The 27,127-nt window shown below is 45.9% G+C and overlaps 1 protein-coding gene across 1 annotated transcript in view; it reads right to left on the reverse strand.

Annotated features, from left to right (window-relative positions):
• The window catches only part of LOC144762633 (uncharacterized), a 676,873-nt gene that overhangs the window by 172,463 nt on the left and 477,283 nt on the right, over positions 1–27,127 (reverse strand). Inside the window, exon 4 of the mRNA XM_078647868.1 lies at positions 24,215–24,351. Within this exon, the coding sequence (XP_078503994.1) occupies positions 24,215–24,351 (137 nt within the window). The remainder of the gene's footprint in view (positions 1–24,214; positions 24,352–27,127) is intronic.

Consider the following 27,127-nt stretch of genomic DNA (forward strand, 5'->3'; position numbering starts at 1 on the left):
CATACATTTTCTTGTAAAACAATCCCATGTGAATTTTTTTTTAGTTTTCCCAATTTGTCACAAAAACATTTTTACAATTGTTTATAAGTTGTGCTTCTTTTCCACCACAATCTGTAATAGCAACTTTTCCTGTGCTAAAATCATCACTTAACATTACTGGTTCATTTGATCGTGGATTTAAAATGATGTCCAATTTCCACTGGTCATGCCAGCCTGGTACATTCACTACCTTCACAGCAATATTCAGTTTAACTTCTTCACACCTTCCTTTGAAAATTAGTGGCACATCAAAATAACCTTCCATAATGATTCTAGAATCATCAAAACGTTCAGCTATGTTATCCTTCAGAACTTCAGAGCTGGAGTCCCCCTGCGATATGAGAACTCGGACATATCCTTTTTTCTGGACTTTACCCTACGGGTGCAGCGACAAAGATGATCCTTCATGTCGATCAAACGTGTCCTCAGAGATCAGGGAATGAAGTACTCTATGCTATTCCAAGCCCGTCTCCGGGTTGAGGGAGAGGGGCGAGTGTGGTTTTTCGACCATCCCGAGGCAGCTGCTGACTGGATTGAGAGCAGGAGTGCGAGGAGTCAGGCCGACCGAGGTGGGGGTGGAACTGACAATATTCAACTGGCCTGATAATAAGCCTGTCCAGGGGCTGGGCTCGTACTTTTGGGGATGTGTGGGGGGATGGGGGGCTTTGGGTATGTTTGCCGTTTGGTAAGTGGACATACATGAACTTGTGTTACGTGATTAAGATGGGTTTACAGTAGGTGTGCTGGGCTGGGTGGGGGCGGACTAAATCTCCCCCCCCTCGAGGATTTTTCTTTCTCTTTTGAACATTTTTCCAGGGCGACAGGCATTCTGTACGTTTTTCATGGGCAGTTCTGAGCCCAGAGGGCAGGGCAGCGGGTTGGGGGTTGTTGGGCGGGAGTGTTTTATTTTTGGTTTGCCGTTTTAATTGCATCAGCAACTGCTATCAATACAATGATTGGGGGAGTGGTAGTAAACGCAGTGAATTACGATATATCTGAGTATGGCACCAGTGGGGGAGGGTGGGGTTAGATTGTTGAGTTGGAATGTTAATGGCCTGGGGGACAAAATCAAGCGTAGTGTTGTTCTTCAATGTATTAAGTGTCACGCCCCTGATATCGTTCTACTGCAAGAAACCCATTTAGATGGGAATGCTTGCAGGGCACTGCACAGAGGGGGTTATTTCTTACTGACTCATGCAGGCTTCACCTCGGGTTCCCGGGGGTTGGCATACTGATGAAAAAGGCCGTTCTCCTTCTAGTGCAGAGTACTTGGTCGGATGCTAGAGGGCGATATGTTGAAATCTCAGGCATGTGGGAGGGCCATTCTATTACCTTCCTTTCGGTTTATGCACCCCCGGGCCTTCAGGCAACCTCGTTCAGGGACTTGGGTACGCTGCTGTCGGAGATCCCAGAGGGTCTCTTGGTGTTGGGTGGGGATTTGAATTTGGTGGTTTCGGGGGACCTGGACCAGCACCCTCCGCGGGCTCTCACTCGCTTGCAAAGCTGGCTGCCAGACTTTCTGGAATCCCTGGGGTTGGTGGATGTATGGAGGGTCTTTCACCCCGACGCTTCCCAATAAACCTTCCAATCCGGGGCACACAGGAGTCTATCCAGAATCGATTACTTTCTGGTACCGGCATCCCAAATTGCCCACGTCTGGGAGATACACCATCAGGCTAGGGGCATCTCAGATCACTCGCCGGTGTGGCTCCAGGTGACGCTCGGTTACCAACAAGTGGGGAGAGTTGCCCCATCAATCCATGGTATCTTCGTGATCCTCCTATTCGCCTAGAGCTCCTTAAAGCCATTGACAACTATTTCCATGAGAATGAAGGCTCGGTGGATTCCTCGCAGGTTCTTTGGGAGGCATTTAAGACAGCGATACGGGGCCAGGCCCTTTCCTTAATTTCTGGGAAAAAGAAGGAACAACGCAAAGAGTTGACAGCGCTGCAGGTGTAGGTGGGGAAACTGGAAGCAGACCTAAAAATAGCAGTCACACCTGACAAGCTCCACATTCTCAAACTCAAACAGCAGGACTACAGGGCGCTAGCGACTGACCAGGCAAAAGCCACAGGGAGAGCGGTTCAGGGACGACTGTACGAGGTGGGCGACAAGGCTGGGAAACTCTTGGCCTGGTTGGACAATAAAGAGTGGGCGAGCAGGCTAGTACCTGAACTTCGAGGGCAAGAGGGTACTCCCCTGTCGGATCCGCAAGCAATTGCGGACTGTTTCGTGGACCATTACCAGGCGGTCTATACTTCTGCAGCCCCCTACTCCATAGAGGACTCCCGCCAGGTGCTCATGGATATAACTTTGCCCAAGCTGTCGGAGGTCGATCATGACTTCATGGACAGTGACATGTCCGACGACGAAATAGCGGCAGCTATACGGTCGCTCACACCTGGTAAAGCCACTGGCCGTAATGGGCTACCGATTGAGTTGTACAGTCTCAAACCAGACAAGTTAGCCCCATATCTGAGGGCCATGTATGAGGACGCAAGGTAAGCGGGAATCTTGCCCATAGACCAACGTACTGCCACAATCGTTACTATTCACAAAGAAGGGAAACCCAAGACGGAATGTGGTTCCTACCGACCCATATCCCTGTTGAACGCCGAGCCTGGCTAAGCTTCTTGCTACCCGACTCTAGACGGTGATTGGGTCTTTGGTCCACCCGGATCAATCTGGCTTCATACCGCAGCGTAACAGGGCGCTGAACTTGCGCAGAGTTCATGGGGTTCTGGGCAAGGCAGCTACTATATAGGAGCTGGTGGTTATAGTTTCTTTAGACGCGGCCATGGCCTTTGACACCATTGAATGGCCCTATATTTGGGCGGTGTTGGAGAAATTTGTATTTGGCCCCAAATACATACAATGGGTGCAGTTACTGTATGCCCAACCTATGGCCCAGGTGGTGGTTAATAACAAGAAGTCGGCTGCCTTCGAACTGGGCAGAGGGACCCGTCAGGGCTGCCCTCTGTCCCCGTTGCTGTTTGCCCTGGCATTGGAGACGTTGGTAGCATGGATACGTCAGAACCTGATGATAAGGGGTATGCTTTGGTCTTCAGATTGGGAAGACCGGATTTCTCGCTATGCGGATGACAACCTTTTACACTTGTCCTCCCCAAGGAGAACTCTGAAAGTGGTATTGGATATCTTCACGATCTTTGGACGGTACTCCGGCTACTCCATAAACTGAAGCAAATCCCTCCTGTTCGTGGTGGCAGGTGAGCCCCCGATTCCGCCGTGTGGGTGTCCACTACAAATTTGTATCAAAGGCTTTACATACCTGGGTATCTTCCTTTGTTTAGATCCCTCTCTTCGATATTCCCGCAACCTCCAGCTTCCGCTGCTTCAGCTGCGCAAAGATATTGCCAGGTGGAAGGCGCTGCTCCTCTCTCTGCTAGGTAAGGGTGCCCTTTTTAGGATGATCTCCCTACCCCGATTCCTGTATGCCCTTCAGAATTCAATGGATCTGGTACCCACGTTCTATTTCCGAGAGGTCGAGAGCCTCCAACGGGATCTGCTGTGGAACCGTAAACCTCGCATTGCTTTCAGCAAGCTTTCCCTCAATTGGTATGATGGAGGCATCAGCCTCCCACACATAGGATTGTATTATTGGAAGTCCCATCTGTCCTCCATCAACCACTGCACCTATGCCCAGCCTTGTGACCCTGGATATAACATGGATAGGTGGCTCCTCTCTGGGGGGACCTATAGTAGAGCCCTTTATTCTAGGCCCTGGCGCCATCCACTCACAGGCCTCACTAAACATTCAGTACACGTATGGCATGCGGCTACCAATCGCCTAGGCTGGAGAGGGAAGCTGACATTAGTGACACCGCTATGGGACTCCGAGCAACTGGGTGACCTAAGGAAGAGTAAGGGATTTGACAAATGGGATCTCATTGGTATTGCGTACATAAGGGACAAATCTGATATAAAGTCTTTTGCAGCGTTGCAGCAACAATATAGCTTGGCTGATTCAGAACGCTGCCGGAATCATCCCCACTGGAAGATAGGGTGCTGGATGGTCATATCCCGGACAGTACAATTTCTTTGATATATAAAAAACTGGTCAACAACATCTCGGATCCTCTCCTGGCTCTCCGAGAGAAGTGGACCAGGGATGGCATAGAAATGGATGACGAGGAATGGCAGGAGGCAGTCTCTTCTCCCAGAGTTGTAGCAATACCCGCTCTTCTCCGCCTCGTCCAGTTAAAACTCATCCACCGTATATATGTAACCGGGCCCCAATGGGTACGAATGGGAAGGGTAGAAGAGGGGGCCTGCCGGCGGGGCTGTGGCCAGCTGGGAACTTTTTTTCATATACTTTGGGAATGTCCACAGATTCAACCCTACTTGCGTAATATTCACGACATTATCAATACTGTTCTGTCTGCGCAGCTCCGGGTGGAGGCCCGTAGGTGTCTCCTAAACATCTGGGAACTGACTGACTTGAAGGTATGCTTGACGCAGTGGGGGACTTTGGGGCTAATGCTGGCCAAGAGGAATATTGCCCAGCGATGGGGGGCGTCGGTTCCACCCACGGCACAGGAGTGGGGAAAATACATGGATTGGGCGATGTTTAGAGAAAAAACTGTATATGTGTCACGTGGATGTCCCAAAAATGGTCTCCTGTGTGGGGCTTGTGGAACTCTTATCGTGGAGATATTTGTCAACACCCGCTAACACCTGCAAGCGATGATCCCCCGTCGTCCTAGACCTTCCACAATGTGTGATTGTATCTTGTGATATTGCCTACTGTACCACTGATGCCTACCGATCTGCTCCTTCTGTGCTGCCATGCTATCGCTGATGTTTGTTTTTTCTAATGAAAAATGTTTTACAAAAAAATAAACTTTCAGCTATGATGTCACTTGCTTGTAATTGTCGTCCTCTGCATATCTCAATAGTTTTTTCTTCAAAGTACTGTTGAGTAATTATGGTCCATGGAGAACCAGAATCAGCCATGAGTTCTAATTCTGCTCCTAGCACATGTACCACACATTTTGGTGACCCTTGATTGGCATCTACACTTTTATTGACAATGGATACAAGAACACCCTTCTCACATTCAGGAAATTGTTGGTTCACACAACAATTGTCCTCTTTCTTGGATACAGATATGCTTGAAACCGAACCCCTTGTGTGTGTAAAATGTCTTCTATTGTCCCTACACACATTACTAAAATGACCAAGTCTTCCACATTTCCTGCACTCTCTGTTAATGGCAGGACAACCCATGAACGATGCTAAATGAGTTCTGCTACCACACTTATAGCATGAATTTTGACTTCCATAAGTATTGTTGCGTCTGAAAGAATTGCTATTATAATATCTACTTGCAACAGATTTGGATTGTGTAGCTTCACTCTTGTGTTCAACTTTGTTTTTTACAGCACAAACTTCTTCTACCCCTTCTGTCTTAACCACATTCTGTCTTACTGTTTCCATCCATTTTTCTGATTGCTCTAACCCTTTGTCTGTAGTTACAGCTTCAGATAGTTTTGGATCACCCATTATCCAAACTTTTTCTTGTATTTTTTTTTCCTTATATGCACAATAATCTGATTTCCAATAATGTCATCTGCCATTACACCAAAACTACAATGCATACATAATTATCTCAAAGCTGTTAAAAATTCATCAAACAACTCTTCTTTTTGTGCCCTTGAATAAAATTTAAATCTGTTCAGTGCAATGCTAGTCGTAGGTTTGAACCTCTTCTTCATTCTTAACATCGCTTCAGTATAAACGTTTATATTTTCTTCACCAATTTGTGGTATCACTTGTGGTAATGCTCCAAACACTACCTGTCCTTCTGACCCTAAACAGTGTAAGAATCTGCTCTTCTTCCTCTCTGCTCCCATACGTTCACCATCGATTGCCTTTATGTATGTTATGAATTCTTCCTTCCACCTTATCCAAGGTATGGGTGGATCACCTTTATTTTGCAAAAATTTTGCTTACGGGTAAAATTGCATTGTGAATTACTGATAACTTTTTTTTAAACACAATACCAAGCTTCTTTTTTTCTTTTGTGCAATTTAAAAAAAAAATGTATATCAATCTGTCATAGGGGCTTCTCTTGCTTTTCACCTTTAATATATGGATTCAGTTATTGTCACCCTTTAAAAATATCCAATATGCTTAAAATCCTTTCCTAAATGATAAATAAAACACTCACCCAAATTAGAAGTACTTGTCAATATAAGCGCTTAACTGTTAAACTGTAGAAATACTCACCAACATAGATTTTTTAAAACTTTTCCGCACTTGTTACCGTTTCCTATGCGAATTTTTGTTGCTCTGGTAACTACAAAATGGCAGCCACGTCGTTTTGCACGTATTCAGGCTTGCGTCTTGATGTCAGGGATGACGCGACTGTTACGCGTTTGTTGATTCTCTTCCGAATGTGGAAGACGCCTCTTCTTCCCAACGCGTCGATGCGTGGTCACGCGTTGCACCTTGGATACTGGCATTCTTCTGCGTTGCAGCATTCCACGCTGATCAGCACATACCGGTAATTGTTTATTTTCAAACTTTCTTCATGGATCCTTTTCATTTAATTTCCAACTGCTTTTCTTTACTTCAATGCGACGGGGTGGTGTTCCTTTCAATCCAGCTCGCTTCTCTCATAGTAACACTTTCTCCTTTTTAAATCCAACAATGCTTCTTTTAAAATAAAATAAAAAAATCCTTTCTTGGGTTCTGGAAACACTCTGTGCCCGTGCTGTAGTGATGAGTAAAGTGCTTCTTTATCTCATCGCCATTATAAGACGAGATAAAGAAGCACTTATTTACTTAACAGATTATTTATTTGGTTCATCACAGCAATGTACATCTCTCCAGCTGTGGCTCCAGATGCAACTGAAGCCCAACTGGAATCTCCCACAAAACCTCTATACAGAACATGGAACACATAGTGAAAATAAACAGAGCGCATGCCATGCAAGGCAAAACATGAACAGACATTTGTTATAGTGATATTTATATAAAATGAGTGTAGGATGCAACACAGCTGCATGGCTAAACACTTATAAGGTCCCGAAGGCGAGACCTATTGGCTATGCCATTAGGTCTCGCCTTTGGGACATTATAAGTGTTTAGCCATGCAACAGTTGATGTTGCACCAAGCATATTGTGCAGCATAATTAAATACTTATAAGATCCCAAAGGCGAGACCTATTGGCTCGGCCAATGCTTGTTTGTTTTTTGGCAGAAGTTTATGGTCTTTTTTTTTCTTCTCCTCTGTGTAGGACTCGGTAGCATTACTCTCATCTCTGCTAAAATCTGCTTACAGCTAGCCGTAGGAAACCATTACACCAGGGCAGAAACTGCACTAACTAACACACTTATTAGCTAACTAACTAAATGAATTTGCCATCCAAATGAGAGATGTGCTGTTCCTTTGGGCAGGCTTCTTGTTTATCTACCTCATTCCTTCGAGCTAAACATTTTATCTGCCTTGTAGCTCTGTCCATTGGAGTCTTTTGTTAAGGCGTCTAGTCTTAAGGGTTCATAACCATCTTTCTAATCTTATGCCGAAGTGTAACGCTGGTGAGGGGGCCAGAACTGTTTAAAATTTGTAACCCTTGCTACCAACTTGTATTCCTTAAGTTCACTCTACAGAAATCACCACTTTCCTCCTATCAAAATAATTCCTCTGATTTCGAGCACCCTATTGGATGGGGATTAATGCAGAGGAAACATTTCTGGCAATTAAAATATGGAGCAAGTGAAGACGAAAAAATGGGAAGACCGTCAAATACTCTTCTAAGATTTTTCTGCTCCGGTATATGCACTATTTTTAGAATGGAAGTACATTCTGCATTTTGATCTGGCTGTTTTGTAATGAACTGCCCATAAAAGATAGTAATTTTCTCTCAGAGTTAACGTTATTAAATGGGGAAACACATCATCCATAAGCTTAAGCTTTTACAGCAGCCCATAAAGCACAAGCAGGGATAGGCACATGCCTTATGAAAAATTGCATTTTATAAAGGCAAATGAAATTGCCCAACCTCAACCTTTGTATGGAGGTTATACTCTGGAACAGGCTGAATTAAAAAGGTAGACTTTGGAGCTCTCTTCCACTTTATCTTATGATCTACTGGTTAAAGTACAGTCAGTTAGTCAGTCAAAAATCTTTATTCGGCTTGATGACAGCCATAAAAGAGCAGATAAAACAATATTTTAGCAGTAATACACATAATAGGATTTCAACCGACTCAAATAATACCCAGGAATTCATTTACCAACAACATTACGAGTTTGAACTGCAGCGGAGATATCCTTATAGACCATAAGACAAGTAAATTCATTGTTTAAAAGAAGTAAATGACATAATGCAGAATGACACTTTCTAATGTTTAAAAATCTTAATAATGGTTTTAAAAAGATGCGTTTAGGATTAGAATATGAAAGTAAGTAAGTAATATGTTTATTGTACAGTTAATTAAAACCTTTACAAAAGTTGTCCCTCTCTTATAAACAGTAAAACATCAATTTAAAAGGCTGATAGCCACAGTTAAGAACACACATTAAAATTACAGAAGAAATCCACTCCCCCGGCCTTGGTGACCCATAGTCCTGTTTCTTCATTTTTGTTTGCGGAGAATAGCAGCAGTTCATGAGATAGAGTTACCCCCTTGTCAGAGTCTTGGCTACAGAATGAGGGCAGGCAAATAGGTGCAAGTTTAAAGTGCATAGTGCCGCATCAACACTAATTGATTTGTACAAAAATGTCCGAAGGTTAGCCTGTTGATGATTTTCCTTGAGGCTTGAGTGTGCAAAAATGCTTAATGCTTTGTGCGCAAAGCGCTGTTACGGTTGTTACGCAAAGGGTTAACAGGCCAGCTCCATCCCAGTTCCAGTGCAACTTCTCTGATGATCTGGCGGTATCTGTTTCAATCGGAGATCAGCAGCAGTTAAAATTTTTACCAGGCAGCAGCTTAGTTGAATATCTTCACCAGAGAAGCTTGCAAGCACTGCTTGTCTGCACGACCGTATTTGTTTTTTGTTAAAGATAGGTCTAAGAAGTGACCGGCGCTCCTGCATCAGTTCCCGGCATATGGTTATAATGTGGACTATGTCCTCCTCTCCATCCCCGCAAAGATGGCAGATTGCAGGCTTCGGAGGGTCCTTGTCCTTGTAGCTGGACTGCCAACATAACACGCACAGGACACAGGTGAGTATGTGTAATCTTCTTTATTGTATTTGCAGCAGCCTGCCTCAGCACGTCCTGTCCTCTTTGTGTCCGTCCTCTTCCTGTTCCCTAACAGGATGTGGTGTCCGGTGACCTGGTCACCTCCCTCATGACCCACAGGGTCCTAGTGTCCCCTCATGTCCAGTCGCCCATCTGTCAGGTCACTACACCTCCCCCCTTGTCGCAAACAAATCTTTGGTACATACAACAAATCTTTGGTACATTTCACCAGACATTGTCACCCCCTTTTATGGTGACAGTATTTGCTGATGATACTGGAGAGGTATCGAGAGAGAGAGAGAGAGAGAGAGAGAGAGAGAGAGAGAGAGAGAGAGAGAGAGAGAGAGAGAGAGAGAGAGAGAGAGAGAGAGAGAGAGAGAGAGAGAGAGAGAGAGAGAGATAGACATTGATATACGGAAAATGTGTCCACCGGTCTCCGTTTCTTTGCATCTCCTAAATCAGTCTCTTGGGCTTCTTGCCTTCTCTCTTTGGTCTTTGTTCTATTAAATCCTCTTGTGCTGTTTCCTCTTTGGCGTCTTTCTTCAGCCCATCTTTCGGCCGCTCCTCTTCTTTTGTCTTCAATTCTCTAGAGTACGACCCATTCCTGGTGATGTGGTATTGTCCTGCTGACGCCATTATCATTTGCCCTTTCACTTCCGTTACCGTCAGTGGGTCTTTTGCGAAAGTGCTCTCTGACTTCCGTTGTTGTCTTTGTCGGACTAGCGCAGTGTCTCCTTCTTTCGCTGTCGCATCTGTTGTATGTTTCTTCCGATCAGCATACGCCTTCATTCTTGTTGTCGCTTCTTTGTCTCTTTCAGCTATGTCTTTTTGTTCCACCCTTTCCACTTCTTTCACTTGAGGCAACCTCGCCCCACTTGATCGCCCCAACACCAGCTCTGCAGGGCATCTTCTTGTGGGGCTGTGAGTGGTGTTTCGACAGTCTCTCAGCACCTGACATAGTGCTTGTCCAATTGAGATCTGTGTTATCTTGTTGCTCTGTATTGCCTTTTTGATCGTTCCCATAGGTCGTTCGGCCATTCTCTTTGCTTGCGGCCACAGAGACGCTATTCGTTGATCGTTGATCCCAAGGTACTCCATGAGCCTTTTGCATTCGTCACTTGAGAATGGTGGTCCATTGTCTGTTTGTTGTGTCTGCGGTGACACCCATGCTGCCAATATGTCATCCAGAGCTGGCAAAGTTGCGTTGGCTAATATGGAAGCCACTTGTCTCACTATGGGGAATCTGGAGAATTCATCTGTTACTACCAGTATGTAATTTCCTGTTTCCAACTGCCCGTAGAGCTCAGCTGCCATCTCTGTCCATGCTGCTTTTGGAAGTGCGGACATTTGCAGTGGCTTCTGCTTTGATGTGGGCCCCCTTATTTGGCAGATGTGACAGTACATCACACTTTCTTCTCCCATGTTGTCACGTCCCGGGACCCATACTTTTTCCCGCACCATTTTCCTTCTTCTCAGCGTCCGTGGTATTACTATCCTGGTGCCTCTCATCACTATTCTGTTCTCGTTTTCTGATTGTTCTTCGCTAATCTTTTTGAACGCCAACAGCTCTTCCTTCAATACTTTTTTTTCCAGCTGCTGTTGTTGTTGTGCCTCCACCTTTGTTGTTTGGTCACCTTCATTATGGTCTGCATGGTGATGTCTTGTTTTGTCTCTTGTTCTAGTTCCTTTACTGTTATCGTTGCCGGTGTGTTATTCTTTCGTGCAAACTTTAGATGTTCCTCCGCCATGGTTGTCGCTTGGGACACTTGTGGTAGGGTTTTCTTTGACATATCGTCTGCTGTGTGGTGTTCCTTCCCTGGCTTGTGTATCATTTTGACGTTATAATCCATCGGCCTTGTCCCCCACTTCTCTATCCTGGGCAGTCTCTTTCCGTTTGGGTGTCCGTATGTTATCATCAGTGCTTGGTGATCTGTTATGATTGTGAACAGCTTTCTGTGGATGACCATGTGGTAGCGTTCACACGCCCATCTTGCCGCCAAGCTCTCTTTTTTTGGCTGGGAGTATCTCGGCTGGGAGTATCCTTCTTCTACATTTGATAGACTTTTGCTCCCATATGCCACCATGTGTCTTGGGGAATCTTTTCCTGCTTTGTGTTGTGCCAATATTGCTCCCTGTCCCACTGGGCCAGCATTTACAGTCAGTTCAGTGTGCTGCTTGGGGTATTCTTTTAGGATCTTTCTTTTCTCTGGCATGGCCATGAGACCCATTGTCTGAGCTGTGATGATGCTCAGCAAGCATGGCGCCGGGATGTAGCCCTTCAGCACATGAATGTCCTCTTTGATCTTTTGGTCTTCATGTGTCTGTTCTTCTGTTAATTTCCCAATGTTTGTCACTTGTTTCCGTGACCCCCAAGTGAGACCCTCAACTCGGGACAGTCTCAACGTCTGCTTTCTCTTCATATTTCCGTATTCCGATATACACCTGATGTTGCACCGCTGTCCCACACAAACTTTGTTTTGTGTGATCCTCCTCCTCTAGTCACATGCTCTGTCTTTTTCATTTTTTTGTCCACCAGGCACCCTCTTTTTCCTTTTTTACCTTCATCCGTTGATTCTGTGGTAACATCCGTCATAAGATAGAGTCGTTCAGTCTTTTCTTCTTCTTCTTCCGATTCTGGTGATGAGTTCCTTGTTCCCGTTTCAACATGTCTATTTGTTGACACTTGCAGTCGCCATAGTCTTCCTCTGTCGTTCCTGAGCTGCACTCCTTGGCGTGCGCTGGCATATTCAGTTCTCCCGTTCCATTTCTTGCGTGTCTGGCCAAATGTTAGGCATGGGCCTCGATGTGGAAATTCAAATCCACCTCTGTAGCGTCTTCCTTCATGGTCTTTCCTCGTGGCCTTTTTATTCCTGTCTTTTTTCCAGCTGCCCGCGCGATCTTGTTCCATTCCTTTGTCTTTTCCTCGCTCCATTTCCTTAGCGTGTGCTGTCGCTCTTGCCTCCGCTCTTGCTAGCGACGGGATATTCTCTAGTGACGTTGGTTCTTTTATTCCTAGTTGTGGCTCAGACAACTTCAATGGTGGCGGTCTTTTGTATTGTGCACTTTGTCTTTCTTGTTTACTTTCTGCTATCTCTTATATTGTATGTGCTCTTCCTGGCACTCTTTTATTCTTGGTGCTCTTCCTGGCACTCTTCTGTTTTCTGTGCTCTTCTTGGCACTCTTTGTTTGAGGTGCTCTTCCTGGCACTCTTCTGTTTTCTGTGCTCTTCTTGGCACTCTTTGTTTGTTTCCCGCGCTATCTCTTCTTTTCTGTGCTCTTCCTGGCACTCTTTTGTGTGCTCTTCCTGGCACTCTTTTGTTGTTTCCCGTGCTCTGCCTGGCACTCTTCTGTTCTCCGTGCTCTTCCAGGCACTCTTTTGTTCTTTCTTGTGCTCTTCCTGGCACTCTTCTGTTCTCCGTGCTCTTCCAGGCACTCTTTTATTGTTTCTTGTGCTCTTCCCGGCACTCTTCTACTCTGGTGCTCTTTCTGGCACTCTTTCGTTGCTTCCTGTGCTCTTCCTGGCACTCTTCTGACTTTTACTCTTTGTTGTTTCTCCTTCCCTTTTTTTTTTTTTTTTGTATTTGCCTGTGCTTTATTGCTCCATTGGTGCTTACGTCGGCACTTTTTGGCTTTTCTATGACCCTTTCTTTCGCTTCTCTTGCTCTTGTTTCAGTCTTTTCGCTTCTCTTGCTCTTATTTCAGTCTTTTCCTTCTTTTTCTTCTTTTGCCTGACTCTGTTATGGCTGCCCTGTTGTTTCCAATGCCCTTCTCTTCTGATGTCCTCTTTAAAATTGCCGCCGCTCTTCTCGCGAGATTTCGCGCTTGAAATCTCGCTCTCGCCTGACCTTAAGATGGCCGCCCACCACACTCTCGCTTCCTATTGGTCCAGCCGCCTGGATCTAAAATGGCCGCCGAGACTCTCAGCCTCTCGCGAGAGCTCGCGCGTCTAATTTCGAAGCTTCGCGCTTACCGCAGATGTTCCTTCACTTGCTTCAGAGGCGGTCGGGTGGGCTCCGATATCGCTCCTCTCCTCCTTTCTTCTTTTTGAACAGCTTATTCAGGGTGGGCACCTGGTTACTCCTGATGGCAAGGTCAGCATGCAGATGTCGATCCACGCGTCGATCTGCGCGTCGGCTCGTTTCCCTTCGTCGCCAGTTGTCGTGTCCTTGTAGCTGGACTGCCAACATAACACGCACAGGACACAGGTGAGTATGTGTAATCTTCTTTATTGTATTTGCAGCAGCCTGCCTCAGCACGTCCTGTCCCCTTGGTCCGTCCTCTTTGTGTCCGTCCTCTTCCTGTTCCCTAACAGGATGTGGTGTCCGGTGACCTGGTCACCTCCCTCATGACCCACAGGGTCCTAGTGTCCCCTCATGTCCAGTCGCCCATCTGTCAGGTCACTACAGCCTTGGGGGCAGATGGTATGCAGATGGTAATAGGCCTAAACGGGAAACATCCTTTACAACGCAACTTTTACAACGCGGTGCCTTTATGACGCAACTTTTACAACGCAAACCATTACAACGAATTGCGCTGGGGGGCGCTCTAGGATAGGGAATGTGTTTAATGTACTATCCAACACCTTCCCTACTATCCACGGGGACTGGAGTTGGAATAGTAAATTAAACAATTCACTATCCAGCGCCTAAAAGCACTATGCGTTGTAATGGTATGCGTTGTAAAAACAGCATTGTAAAAGCATGCGATGTAAAAGCATGCGTTGTAATGTCATACATCCCTTTACTGTAGGATTGTACAGTGAGCCAGCCAAGTGTCTGTTCTGTCAAGACCGCTTTGTCTTGTTAGATAGATTCTTTTTTGACAATGTTATTTACAATTTTTTTTAAGCTTGCCATGGTCCCTGACGATGCCCAGTGTTGCCGTAACCCCAGCTGGTCTAATGCAGTATCCAAGAAATGCCTAGCTGGGCATGTTTCAGAGGCTTCTAGTTCCCTCCACAGGTAGGAGTTTAAGGTTTCTGGCTGCCCTTTTTTGATTTTGTACCAGGTTTTTACGAAAGCTTCTTTTCGGGGCAGCTCTTGTCTTTGCATCCCGAATTCAAGCCTCATTTGCGCTGGCGATGTATATCCAGGCAACCCGTATATTATTCTCATTGCTCTTGCAATGGTATTTTTCAATGTTTCCGCATCTCTCCCTCTCAGGGCTTCACTTCCATAGTTGATTGATGGAATAAGTTTTGCCTGCATCACGCTGATCAGAAGGAGAAGGCTTGGTCCCGCGGTCATATTTTTCAGGTTTCTTAATGCCACCGCTGTAGTTAGTCCCTCCTTTTTTTATTGCCTCGCATTGTGCTTTATACTTGCCTTTGTTGTCAATCATAACACCCAGGTATTTGTAATCTTGTACAACTTCCAGCTTGACTTTTGCCACGTACCAGTTGCGCTTTGTTTTTATTTTCCAGTAATTTACGCACATGACTTTAGTTTTATCTTGATTAATGCTTAGTCTGTTGGTCTCCAAATATTAAGATGTGATGTCAAGCAAGCGTTGTAGTCCTATAGGTGTCCGGCTGATGGGTACCAGGTCATCTGCGTTTAGGAGATTAGATAGCTGACGGCCTCCTAGCTTCGGGGCATGCGAGTTGCTTTAATTGAGTTGGACTGAAAGCTCGGCCATGAAAAGATTAAAAAGTATAGGGGCAAGTACACAGCATTGTTCTAATCCTGAGGTTGTGTTTATCTTCTTTGTTAGATGGTCTCCTGCCCCCAACTTTACTTAACCGAGGTGTTACTATGCAAAAGGATTAGTTGTTTTAGGAGCAATGGTGAAATACATAGCCTTTTTAGTTTTTGCCACAGAATATTTCTGTTTATGTGGTCAAACATCGAGCTATAATCAATGAAGCAGAAGAACAGGGGATGTTTGATTAAAAATGCAGCATCTATCAATAATGAGAGGGCGGAGATGCTAGTGGCAGTGCCCATGTCTCTACAGAATCCGGTTTGGTTGTAAGGTATTGCTTTGATTTCTGTGGCCCATGTAGTTAATTCTTGGAGGAGTACACCGGCATAGTATTTGGCTTCATTATCTTTGGGTCGCTCCTGTTGCCTTTTTTGTAGATGGGAGAGATTATTGAGCCCCTCCATGATAATGGTACTGTTGACGTTTGCAGAATTGTCTCGAAGATCGGCGTTAGAACTGAAGCCAAAAATTCTCGATCTTGTTTGAAAAGTATGGGCTGGATCCCGTTTGGGCCAGGATCTCTCTCACGTCTGCCTTTCAAGATTCTTTTACGAACTGGTGTGTTCATGATGGTGAAGTCCTGTCCCAGTTCTGCTTTGAAGTTTAACTGTGATGATTGAGATTCCAGAGTGGTCGCAGGGTTAATTAAGCCAATTTGGGGAGTCTGGGCGTTGTTAAAGTGTGATTCTAAGTAAGTTATCCAAGATTCTTCTGTGACATTGGAATTAATACACTGGCCTTGCGGGTTAGACAGAGTGTTAATATTTTTCCAAAATTGTGCGGTATTGTTGTTTTTTGATATCTTGCTGAAGTCTGGCCCAATGAGATTCTTCGGCATCCTTTTTATTTTGCCAGATTACTTTTTTCCAGGTGGCTTTTAGCTACCTCAGTTCTTGCAATGCCGTTGGTTCCTTCTTCAGCCTCCGTAGTGTGTAGTTTATATGTGCATTTAACTTTTTTTGTTCCGCATTATTCCATCAGTTGGAGCTTGACCGTTGGTTTCAGGGGTGAGTTGTTCTATTTCGAGAGCGTCCCTTTGTATCCCCGTGGGTTTTCCGTAGGGCTTTTGAAAATGCCTCCCAGTCTCCTATTGTATCGAGGTTGGCCACTTCCACATCTTCCAAGAGTTGTTTTGCAAAGGAAAGTAGGTCTTTGGGGTCTTTGGTACTACATTTGACTATTTTCTCGTTATTGGTGTATTCTAAGCAGAATGTATTTGCTGGGGGCAATTTGCATGTGAATGGCTCTTCTACCATGATTTCCTGGGGTAGATGATCGCTAAAATCCACGCTCCCAATAGAGTAGTCTTTTACTTTTGAGAACATGCAGCGAGAGCAGATGGTATAATCAGTTGTGGTCCTTGTTATTGCGTTGTTAAATGTTGCTGTCTGTGGGCGATCTCTGGGAAATCTACAATTTAATGCACAAGAGCCAGTTGTTGAAGGAATGGCAGTAGATTTTTCGAGGTTTTTGTTGATATTCCCTCAGTGTTGTTGTCTTGAGTCATTTCCTCCCAAGCGAATGGAAACTCTTCTGGATAAATGTCATCTGCTCGTTTACTAAGCATGTTTAGATTAAAATCCCCTGCGATTATCCAACTATTTGCTTTCTCTTCCGTTATTATTTTCACTAGTTCTTCCTTCAATTGTTGACTCCTTCGGGTTTTATCACGTGGGTGCAGATAAAGATTTACGAGTATTATGAACTCTTTGTTTGTTTTCCCCTGTAAGGTGATTCAAATTGCTTGCCGTTGGGTGGGGATAAGTTATATGGCAGCAATTCTGCTGCTTAGATGCTACTTAAGGAGCTGTATGTCGCAAGGCCTCCCTTGTTGTGGTCAAATTTGGAGGTTCGTATTTGTTAGAATCGGAGGTCTTTGGTTGGCACAGGCATGCACTTGTGACAAACAGGGACCCTCTCTTCCAGTCAGGGCAAGGGAACTACTCCTTCGAATAACCCCTGCTCACCCTCTAGGTAATGTGGCGCGAGCAGACAAGGCTAATCCTCAGGGCGATAGTTAGTTAAGCATTTGCGATCATGCACAGTAAACCCACTGACCCACCACAAATGGACACCAGTCGTAAGGTGGTATCAAAAATACGTAGACTTTATATAAAAGGTATACTCATATGCAGGGTTAACACAAGACCATATAACGTTTAGCGATTTGAGGCAACTAGATTTAAATAGGCAATTGAGTCTTTAAATGTTCGTTGTTCAGCAATGTACGATGACAGGGAAAACAGAACGTTGCGGACCCTGGATCCGATATGAACTCGAGACAGAGTTCAAGTGTACCTTGCTTGTGGAAGTCCGAGGCGTTTCAGGCGCGGCTACTGGTGAGGGTGGACCCGGGACGAGGCCGACGGTTCTCCAGAGGATCTCTCCGGCTCGGCCCCCCCTCGAGGTGCGAGGTGGGTGAGCAGGACTGTGGAGGGTTGTGGAGATCCGGGGTCGATGCAGCTCACGGTGAAGCCGATGTGTGCTGACGGCTGCAGTCTCGCAAGATAGAAGAAAGATGTGCAGCACATATTGAAGCCCACTACATGAAGATACCCCTCACTATACTAAAAGACGCCGGATTACAATCTTGAAACAAACAGGAGCACACCCAAGCCCAAGACGCGACGTAAGACTCGCCGTCCGCCTTTCACCATGCTCTCCGCCTTGTCCTGATGAAGACCCCAACATGAGGGAAGAATAACCCTTTCACATACTCGGGGTCGAAACGTAGACTACGCCGAACCCTACACGCCATAGGAATAAATGAACGATTCACTCTTACCTATGTGTGATGTATTTTGGGAACACTGTCAGTACCTTAACTGTAAAGGTGTTAATATTTGAATGTGATGCAATACTGTCACACCACCTTTACCACGTCCCGCACACACCTTTCACTTCCCTTTCCCATCCTCACTGAGAGCACCATTTGTGTAATGATTGTACAAATTACATTAATGACATGCAGCAATATGGAATAAATACAATTTATTTTTTGAATACTGCATACTTCACCTTCATTGCGCTAAACATATGTATGGAAAAATAATTGTGGTGTGTAAGATTCAATTATATACCAGTATAAAATAATTGCAAAAAATACCTACTCAACTCGGACCACCCGATCTTTGTACTTGTTCAGGCCTGCGGGGCGTACTACTTCTTAGCACGCCAGGTCGTACTCGTGGATCTGTGAGGGGCGTCGCGTTCTCGGGCAGACGGGTGCAGCACCAGGCTTCCGGTACCACTGTACGGGGAGGCCTTTCTTGAGGTGCGGCACGAGCCTTGGTATGCAGGATGGCAAAGAGAGACAGTCGGGTACGTTACGACGTACGGACCATCCGAGGCTATGGAATGCGTTCCATGCAGATTCCGGCTGGAGAAGATGAGAGGCGCACAAGGCGCTCCGTTAACAGGCGAGGTGACAGGAGAGCGGGCGGCCCGGCACTGAAGCGAAGAGCGACTCAGGGATGAGCGGGGCTCTCTGCGGCGGGGCGACCAGGCTCCGAGCTGTCACGACCTTGGGAGGGACGAAGGCACCCGAGTCACAACTCCGGCGAGGGAATAAGAACTAAGGCCCAACAGCAGACGGGCACAAGCAGAATAAAACCCAATGGTCCTGGGGTTCCGTTCAGGGGGCAAGCTCGCAATCAAGCCCTTGGAGATCGTCTTAGGCACAAGTCTACAAAGTCCTCTCTGGTCTTTTCTTCTCCTTTCTCAGCAACGCACCACTACAGGCCAGTCTTACAGGATACAGACTGGTTTCCGTCCTTCAGCTTCTCTTGGTCCTTCTAGTCAGGCAGAGGTTCGTCGTGGTCAAAACGGGATCTGATTTGTAAGGAGCGGAGCTCCTATATTTATACTGGGTTTCTTTTGTCTTGGCAGGCCAGGGGGCCTGAGCCTGGTTCAACCCAGTTTTGGAGCACTCTGTTGACAGGAAGCTGCCATCTTCTTTCAGGGTGCAGGGCAGGGACATCAGACGCTCCGCAGGAGGTGGAGCCAGCATTGTGGTGGTGGAGCACAACCCTATTCAGAGTCAAGGACTACTCCGCCCACCCATCCTGGGGTAAGCACCCTATTCACCACCTGGTAACCCTGACTGTCCCCAGGAATTCCCCAGCCCTTTCACTCACACAAACCCAGACAGCAGATACACATCCTGGCAGAGGCGGGCTGAAATAGTTAGGCGAGCAAATGCTAACTTTCTAAAAGTAGCATTTGCAAACACATGATATTAAAATAAACCTTGCTAAAGGAAGTATTTTATTATTCTGAGTTCAGGCATACTAAACTCGACGTGCCACCGTGTTCCCTGAGCCTACCGGGACTTATAGCATGTAATAAGTCCGGCAGCTCACCTTGGCCTAAGAGAACAGGTAGCCCTTCAATAGTGAAGAACGATAAGGGCGGTAATTCACTACTAGGACAGGCCACGCACTAGGTTTGTCCTACCTTAGTCTTACAATGCACCCTGCCCGTGGGCCTACCACAGGGGTGACTGATATGAAGGTTTAGGGAAGGTTTAGGGGCTGGCAAGTGTGGGCACTTGCGCAGTCAGCGTGACAGTACGAGACTGTACGCAGGGTCTGCAATGGCGGATCCGAGACACATCTTACGAGGCTGCTTCTGTGGGTGGCGCAACCAGCGCTGCAGGCCCACTAGCAGCATTTGTATCTACAAGCCCCGGCACTCCTCGTGCCCGTTACGGGGGACTGACAGTAAACCAAATAAGCCAATCGTGACAATCAATTACATATACACTTTACCTAGGGAGCACTTGCACTGCGGCACGGATTGGCCAAGGCGCAGTGCCCTGAGCATCGAATACCAGCAAAACATCTGAGGCACATCAGCAAAAAGCGGAAAGGAGACTCACGCCAAGGTGCCAGGTCTAACAGTACTGCCGGTAGATAGAGCAAGTTGAAACCGTGCAGGGCAGTTGGTACTCCTCTCTGTGTTTCTTGGACCGAAATGATGTAGAATTTCTGCAGATAAATTTGTAGTTCCGGATCCGAGGTCTTATCTCCCAGGCCATTGATGTTCCAGGAACAGATTTTCAAGGAGTTCTTACTTGAGGATGCATTGAGCTTGGAGTGTCAAGGTCTTTCAGGTTTGTTATATATTGTCCTCGAAACCCTGCTCCACTCTAATGTGGCCTTGCTTCTAGCAGAGTGAGCCCTTTGGTCATTACGTTCTCCAGTTTCCGTGTACTCAGTGCTATTGCCGTGTTCCCCTCACAGTACTGGGAAGAATCTTGGGCTAGGTTGTCCAGAGCTAGGGTGTTCTTCTTGGCTCTTTGAATTGCCAATAAGGGGTCAGGATACCTTGGTTTTGCTAGTGGTCGAAGGTTGATGCCCCATGCGTTGAATCTAGTTTGTTCCTTTAGGACTCTCTCGGCTAGGTCTGGTGTAGCCAAGACTGTTTTTGTTGACTCTGTTCCAGGTCGATCAGGTGATTCTTTAAACTCAACTGACTCCAGGTCGGGGTTTTTTATATTTTTTAGGCTGTCGATGGACCTTAGTAGTCGCAGTATGTTGTCCCTGTTAAGTGTATCGACCCGTCCCTTTGATATATACTCCGGGCGAAACAAGATTGTTGTTGTTGCGCTTGAGAGCACTGTTTGTTGGTCCAAGGTATTCTTTGTGGCTTTTGGGACCTCTGTTAACAATGATAGCCCCTTGATGATTTTGTCAGGCCGAATGGCTGATTGTCGCTTTATGAGAGTTTCTCTATGCTTGAGGCTGTTGTTGTGATTATCACCGCACCTGTGCATATGCTTCTCTGCGGGACTATTTGGTTACCTGCTGCGTCCATAGAATCTCTTGTAGATGAAGTTGCTATACCTTGTGTTGCCTTATCGAGTGCACAATCCATTATTGTTGTAATTGATGGTTCCCCTATCGAGCGCCATCTTCTGTTCTCCGGTTTCTGGTCCGGACTGACAGTTATGGATTTATTGAGAGATATTCGCTCTATCTTGTCTAGTGCTTTTTCCTTGATTGGCCTCTTATTTTTTCCCGGCCTGGGTCTGTCGCCTCTTCCTCCCTACTAGAGGAATCTTGTTGGTTGTCCAATGGTGCATTCAGGGGGCTATGAATTCCATCCCTGCTGTGTGACAGAGCCTGCGTTGGTTTTTGATTTCGCCCCTTCCTCCTTTGTTTTCTCCGCTGTTTGGAGGCTAACTGTAGGCCATCGGTCAGAGCCTGTTTTTCCGGGAGTTTTCTGGATTGAGAGGTGTTGCTTCTTGGGGCTACTGTGGCTCCTTGGCTCAGTGAGCTGATGTTTGTCCCTGTTGCAATTTGCTGGGCCTGTGCCTGGGGTCCTGGATTTTTGCTTAGATTTATTGTTACTTGCTCGCCGTTGCTGGTGTGAGCCGAGCCCAAAGCTGGTTTAACTGGCACTGCCTTCCTTATGTCAGAGAGGAGGCTATCCATTGCTGATGGTAATGTGGCTAGCTTGTCCACAATTGTTATTCAGGTGAAGCTAGCCTGGGTAATTTGTGTCTCTGACTGAGCCCTCTTGATCAGATTGTTAAGGTCTGCCAGCTTATCGTCTATATTAGCAACGAAAATGGAAAGCGAATTGAGTACTGACAACTGCAGGTCCATCTTGTCTGATTGGTATTGCATTTCATTCACTGACATTTGCATTGTGTGCAGCAGGGTGGACCAGATGTCTTCTTTGTCTTGCGGTTTGTCTTTTTCGATGTTGGGTTTCGGGGAGCTGTTATTCCTTCCTTCTGGCTCACCTCCGGGGGCAGTGGAATATGACGTGACCAGTTCCTCCCATTCTTCCGGTGTGAGGTATGATGACTCTGGCTTGTGTAATTGAGATGTTAGAGATCGTGTTGGAGCCTGTTGTATATTACTATTGGGTTGAACTAGGGTGATACCGAGAACGTATTGGGTTTTTAGTTGACCTGCTATTAGTTGAGCGGGCTCAATTTGTGCTGGTAGGTGGAGTGTAGGTGGAACTTTCCCGGCTTCAGCGTTTGTTGTCATATTGTGGATGTCTTTGCTGTCTACTTTGCCCGCATTGGCAGTGCTCGCCTCTTTGTGCTCACCAGTCTCAAGTCTTTTAAGTGACTCGGATGACTCCTGGCCGATGGTGCCCGCAGAGAAGGGATTTTCCTTATGGATGTCTTTTATTTTGGCCTTTGGCAAAGTATTAGGACACTGTGAGGATCCAGGGAGAGCTGTGCTATACTTATGTTCTTCCTCCTCTTCCTCCTCTTCTCCCAATTGATGTGTTGGCATTTTATCCAAGGATCCATGCATGTGGGGGGTGCAATTGTAGTAGCTTTCCCTTTTTTATTTCTTCGTTCCTTCTGTTCCTTCCTGTCTAGTTGTTGCTCCGTGGCTCACTGCCAGTCAGAGCGTGCCATGCCTACTTTCATTATCTGTGGCAGTGTTTATGTGCTGATCTACCTCCCATTGGCTCAAGTCATCTTGTCTTAGATGTTTGTTTATCTTGATTCTTGGGCCTTTGCCTCTTTGTTTGCTTCTATCACGTCTGTTCCCTCTACGGGGCTTTCATCGCCGCTACTCTGGCTTTTTCTGGAGACTGATAAGCCCCTGCAGTCCGTTCCCTGGTGCTGCTGTTGTGCCATCTGATGTTCCGTTTGGTGAGTCTTGAGAGGTTGGAGTGGATCGGGGAGATTAGTAACTTTGCTACTATTTAAGCACAGTACCAGCCCAGCGTCCTTTATAAATGAGAATTTGGTGTATATTTTTGGTTGGTAACTTGACTTGGGCAAGTTAAGCTCACCACATAAACTACTAGCCATGTCGTTTGATGAGGGCTGTGTGCTTCATTAAAACTAGTTATAAGCCTTTGTAAACCCACTCCAGTTCTCGACATTAGGACACAATCATCTGCATATAGCAGGGCTGGTAAGGTCCTGCAACCTATTGTGGGGGCATCAACATTTCCAATTCTGATGTGGCTTTCTAAATCATTTATATATAAACAGAATAGGAAAGGGGCGAGTACACATCCCTGTCGGACCCCACAGTCCACCTTTATGGGTCGAGTAAGCTCGCCAGTAGCTCTGTAGCGTATTCTACCTGTGACACCCTGATGCATTGCGGCTAAAAAGTTGACGATTGAAGGATTAATGCCCATAAGGAGCATTTTTTCCCACAATTTCCCCCTCTGCACCCAGTCAAAGGCGGATGTCAGGTTCATAAATAACAGGTATAGGGACCCTGATTAAGCCATGGTATATTTGCCGATGACCAGGTGCAGGTTCAGGCACTGTTCTACAGTGCCCAAGCCCTTCCTAAAGCCATACTGGACAGTGGAGAATTTCCCATTTTCTGTAACCCAAGTCTCCAATCTCTCCAGTATTACTTGTCCCATAATCTTGCAAGTGCTGTCGATTACAGAAATTGGTCGATAGCATTTTGGATCAGATCACCCTTTTTGAATATGGGAACTATTGTAACTGATCTCCATGACTCTGGTGGGCCATGAGCTGCATAACAAATTAATATATTTGTTAATAACGGGTGCCACAAGGGGGTATTTGCTAAAAATACGTCAGCGGATATGTTATCCGGCCCAGGGGCCTTGTTCTTTACAGTCTTGGAGAGTGTCCTATTTACCTCATCTAGATTTGGGGGTTTCAAAGGGCATACCACATGTTGGAGGTGGGCAGCACAATGTTTCTCAGTGCTGTTACTAAACAGGCCAGTAAAGTGTTTTACCCACAATTCGGGCATATTTGTTGCATCAATATGGCAATTTTTTGTGTCAACAAAGTACTCCTCATTAACAGTTTTCTAAAAACGTTTGGAATCTTTACTCTGTGATGCCAAATGTAGTTTGCCTCTTGCCTAATTTCCTTCTTGCGTTTCTCCAGTGCGCATTTATAATCCGTGCGCGCCTGTCTCACTCCCACCAAAACTCGTGGTTTGATTTTTAGGATCTTGATTACTTTATTATGTACTTGGGAGCATTCTCTGTCAAACCACCTTTTATTTTTCTGTGAGCTATTCAACTGGTGTTTAGTTAAGAGTGACTTTGTTGTCTCAGTTATTGCATTAAACGATCTGGTTAAAGTACAACTATACTCCCTCTTCGAGTTTGCTTGCTATTCCTGTTGCTAGTTGTTAGATTTGTGTATCAAATCGTCCACCACAACAGTTACCTGTCATCATCATTAGTGTCGAGTGGCTTTGCCAGGCAATAAGGTTCGTAGTTTATCACAAACTTTTTGTTACAACCACAAATGTGACACATTATGGGAACACTCACCTGCAAATGTCGTCTTCACTGGCTATTTGCATCACAAAAAGTGTGATATGAAGAGTGCCACGAGGGACCATTGCCTTAGAAAGTCGATCTTCCTTCTTTACCAACGCGTCCTGGATCATTTCAATGTCTTGAATGATCTGTAGTTAAAAATTAAAGTGTGAGCACTTGCAAAAAACATCTGCACCTAGAGTCAGAAAAGCAACCAGAAGCCAATGGATAAGAAGGGTAAGCACTATTTTTACAACAGCGATATTTACAGCTTAAATAATCAATGTTTGGTCATTCATTTATGTCTTCTGTTACCAATTCCCTTGGTCAGAGTTCGAACTGTTTGGAAAGAAAAGGCCAGAAGGGAGCCTTCTCAGTCTACACAAGGATCTAGGGCATTATACCCACGGACATCAAATAGCACCACCCTCCTTCAGTTCAGCAATTAATCCCTTGTGCGCTCGTGACGGAACCATTCGTCACGAGCCACGGTGGGGCTGTGCTGGTGACGGAATGGTTCCGGCCCGGCCGCGCCTGCGCGTTCTATTGAGCGGGCAGGGCCGTGACGGAACCATTCCGTCACAAGCACAGCGCCACTGCGGCTCATGACGGAGTGGTTTCGTCAAGAGCATGGTGGCACCGCGCGGCCCCCCTCCCCCCTAGCGCATTGGCGGAATTACCGCCGCGGCCAAGGGGTTAAAGACACAACTTTCACAGAACACCATCCAATCATGTGTTAGGCACCTCTCACTATGCCTCACTGTCAATGTTCTAAAACTGTGCATACGGCTCTTATCTCGTTTAGCACTCCGTTGCTTCCCATACATACATACAAACACATATAATTCCTATGGTTCCTATTATATATTAACCCTATTTACTTTTGTTTTTAACGATCAAGTGCTTTGCTGTCACAGTTAAGGATAGTGGACTAGTAGTCTCCTGGCTGTGCCCAAAAAGAGCAAGTTACACGCCTTCACTTACACTCTCTTAGGTTGATACTCTAGCTATGGCCTCCTCTACTTTTGAGGTTCTCCTGGCACCAGACTGGATCCGGAAATTTTTATTCAATAGAGCCTGCTCACGGGTAGACAACCCCCCCCCCCCCCGCCACCCCCCCCACTGAACTTCGCAGAGGTTTCGTCCTGCCACCAGAAATGATGCCCTTACACAGAGAAACAGACATATCTGAAAACAATGGTCTGAATGGTGAGTAGGGGGGTTAGTGAGGAGTCTGCAATGAGATAGAGTATCCAGCAGTAAGAGCATTACCAAAGGAAAATACCTTGTTCTTCTGATGAATTCTTGAAATTGCAGATTCCTCTTAAGATAATAAAGCAGTACCTTCCAAAATGTTGTGTGTCTGAGGAGTGGACTTGGCACCAGAAAGTCCTACAAGACTAAACAAACAAAATGGCCATCCTTGTGGACCTGACTGACAGTACAATAGTGCCTGGTGATGGTGTGGACTGACATTTCTGTAGAGGTCTGGCAGATGTCAGGCCTTGGAACATCACTATGCATTGCCTCAGCAGCTGCTTTGGCACTGGTGGAATGAATCCAAAGGCCCTCAAGAGACTTTTTCTTGTTCAAGGCATAGCACATTTTGACACAGAGAACAATCCATCTCAATAAGGGTATTTCTGAACTTCCCTTCCTTCTTTCACCCAGCAAATTCAACAAAAAGTTGGTTGTCTTCCCATGGTCACCTACCCATGTGCTTCTTAGTCCAAAGCGTATAAAAACTAAGAGCTGCCTTTGGATCCAACAGATGAAGCCTCTCCCCATTTTTCCAGGGTGGGGTGGAGAGTAGAAAATAGGAAGCTTGATGGACTGCCCTACATGAAAGAGCATTACCCCTTTCGGAATAAAGGAATCCCAAGACCAGAGTACCAACATGTCATGGAAGAACGTGGCATGCAGAAGATGCTCTGACAGGACCTGCTGCTCACTGATGATGTGTGCAGAAGAGATGGCTATGAGGAAAAGGATCTTAAGGGGTAAGCAACCTCAAAAAACAAATGTGCATGCTTTTAAAGGGTGTGCATATGAAGAATGTAGAGACTAAATTATGAGGGCATTTCGACATCAGATACAGGGCTGGTGGAAATGTATACGTAACCCCTTCCAAAATTCACATTACAAACAGTAACTAACGCAAGGAAGGCAGATTAAGTGAATGCAAAAAGATCCAAAGAGCCAAATACTAACCTTCACAGGCAGCCCCAGCAAAGCCTTGTCAGGCGAAAGATGGAACAAACAGAAGTACATTAGAAAGCTGAGCTTGAAGTGGATCGATCTGTCATCCTTGCAATAGGCCACACACTTTGTACAGCGTCCAGAACGCGCCGAATTAGTGACAAGTGAAGGACAGCCAAAATCACATCCACCACTTCCGCAGGAAGGTCAAAACTGCTCAGCCGGTTCCCCTCAATCTTCATACATGGAGGAGCTTCAGAATAAGAACCCTGCCCTGTAGCTGGAACACCAGTTCCTTCCAAGGTATCCAGTGCAGAGGGCAGATGCACAGACTTTGACTGCCAGATTCTCTAAGCCTAGTCCGGGGATATCAGGATGAGCTGAATCTTGTCCCATTTGACCTTCTTCATAACTTAGGGAAGCAGCAGCAGAGGCAGAAACACATAACGGACATTGGAACTCCATGGAAGGCGGAACACGTCTCCCAAGGACCCCAGAGGCAGAAAGGCTGGACACTGAGCAGTCTCGGTGGTAGCAAACAGATCAACTCAACAAACTTCCATGAGTGTATAAGCTTCAAACCATCTCCAGATACAGAAGCCACTAAATTGACATCTGCTAAGCTTATTCCAGCATGGAGCCCATTGAATGCAAACTTTTCACTGTAGAGCTTGCCTGTAGGAAATGGCATGAGGCACCAGTAGGGTGCACTATTACAGGAGACCA

This window comes from Lissotriton helveticus, chromosome 6 (assembly GCF_964261635.1).
Source record: "Lissotriton helveticus chromosome 6, aLisHel1.1, whole genome shotgun sequence".
NCBI classification, from domain to species: Eukaryota; Metazoa; Chordata; class Amphibia; order Caudata; family Salamandridae; genus Lissotriton; species Lissotriton helveticus.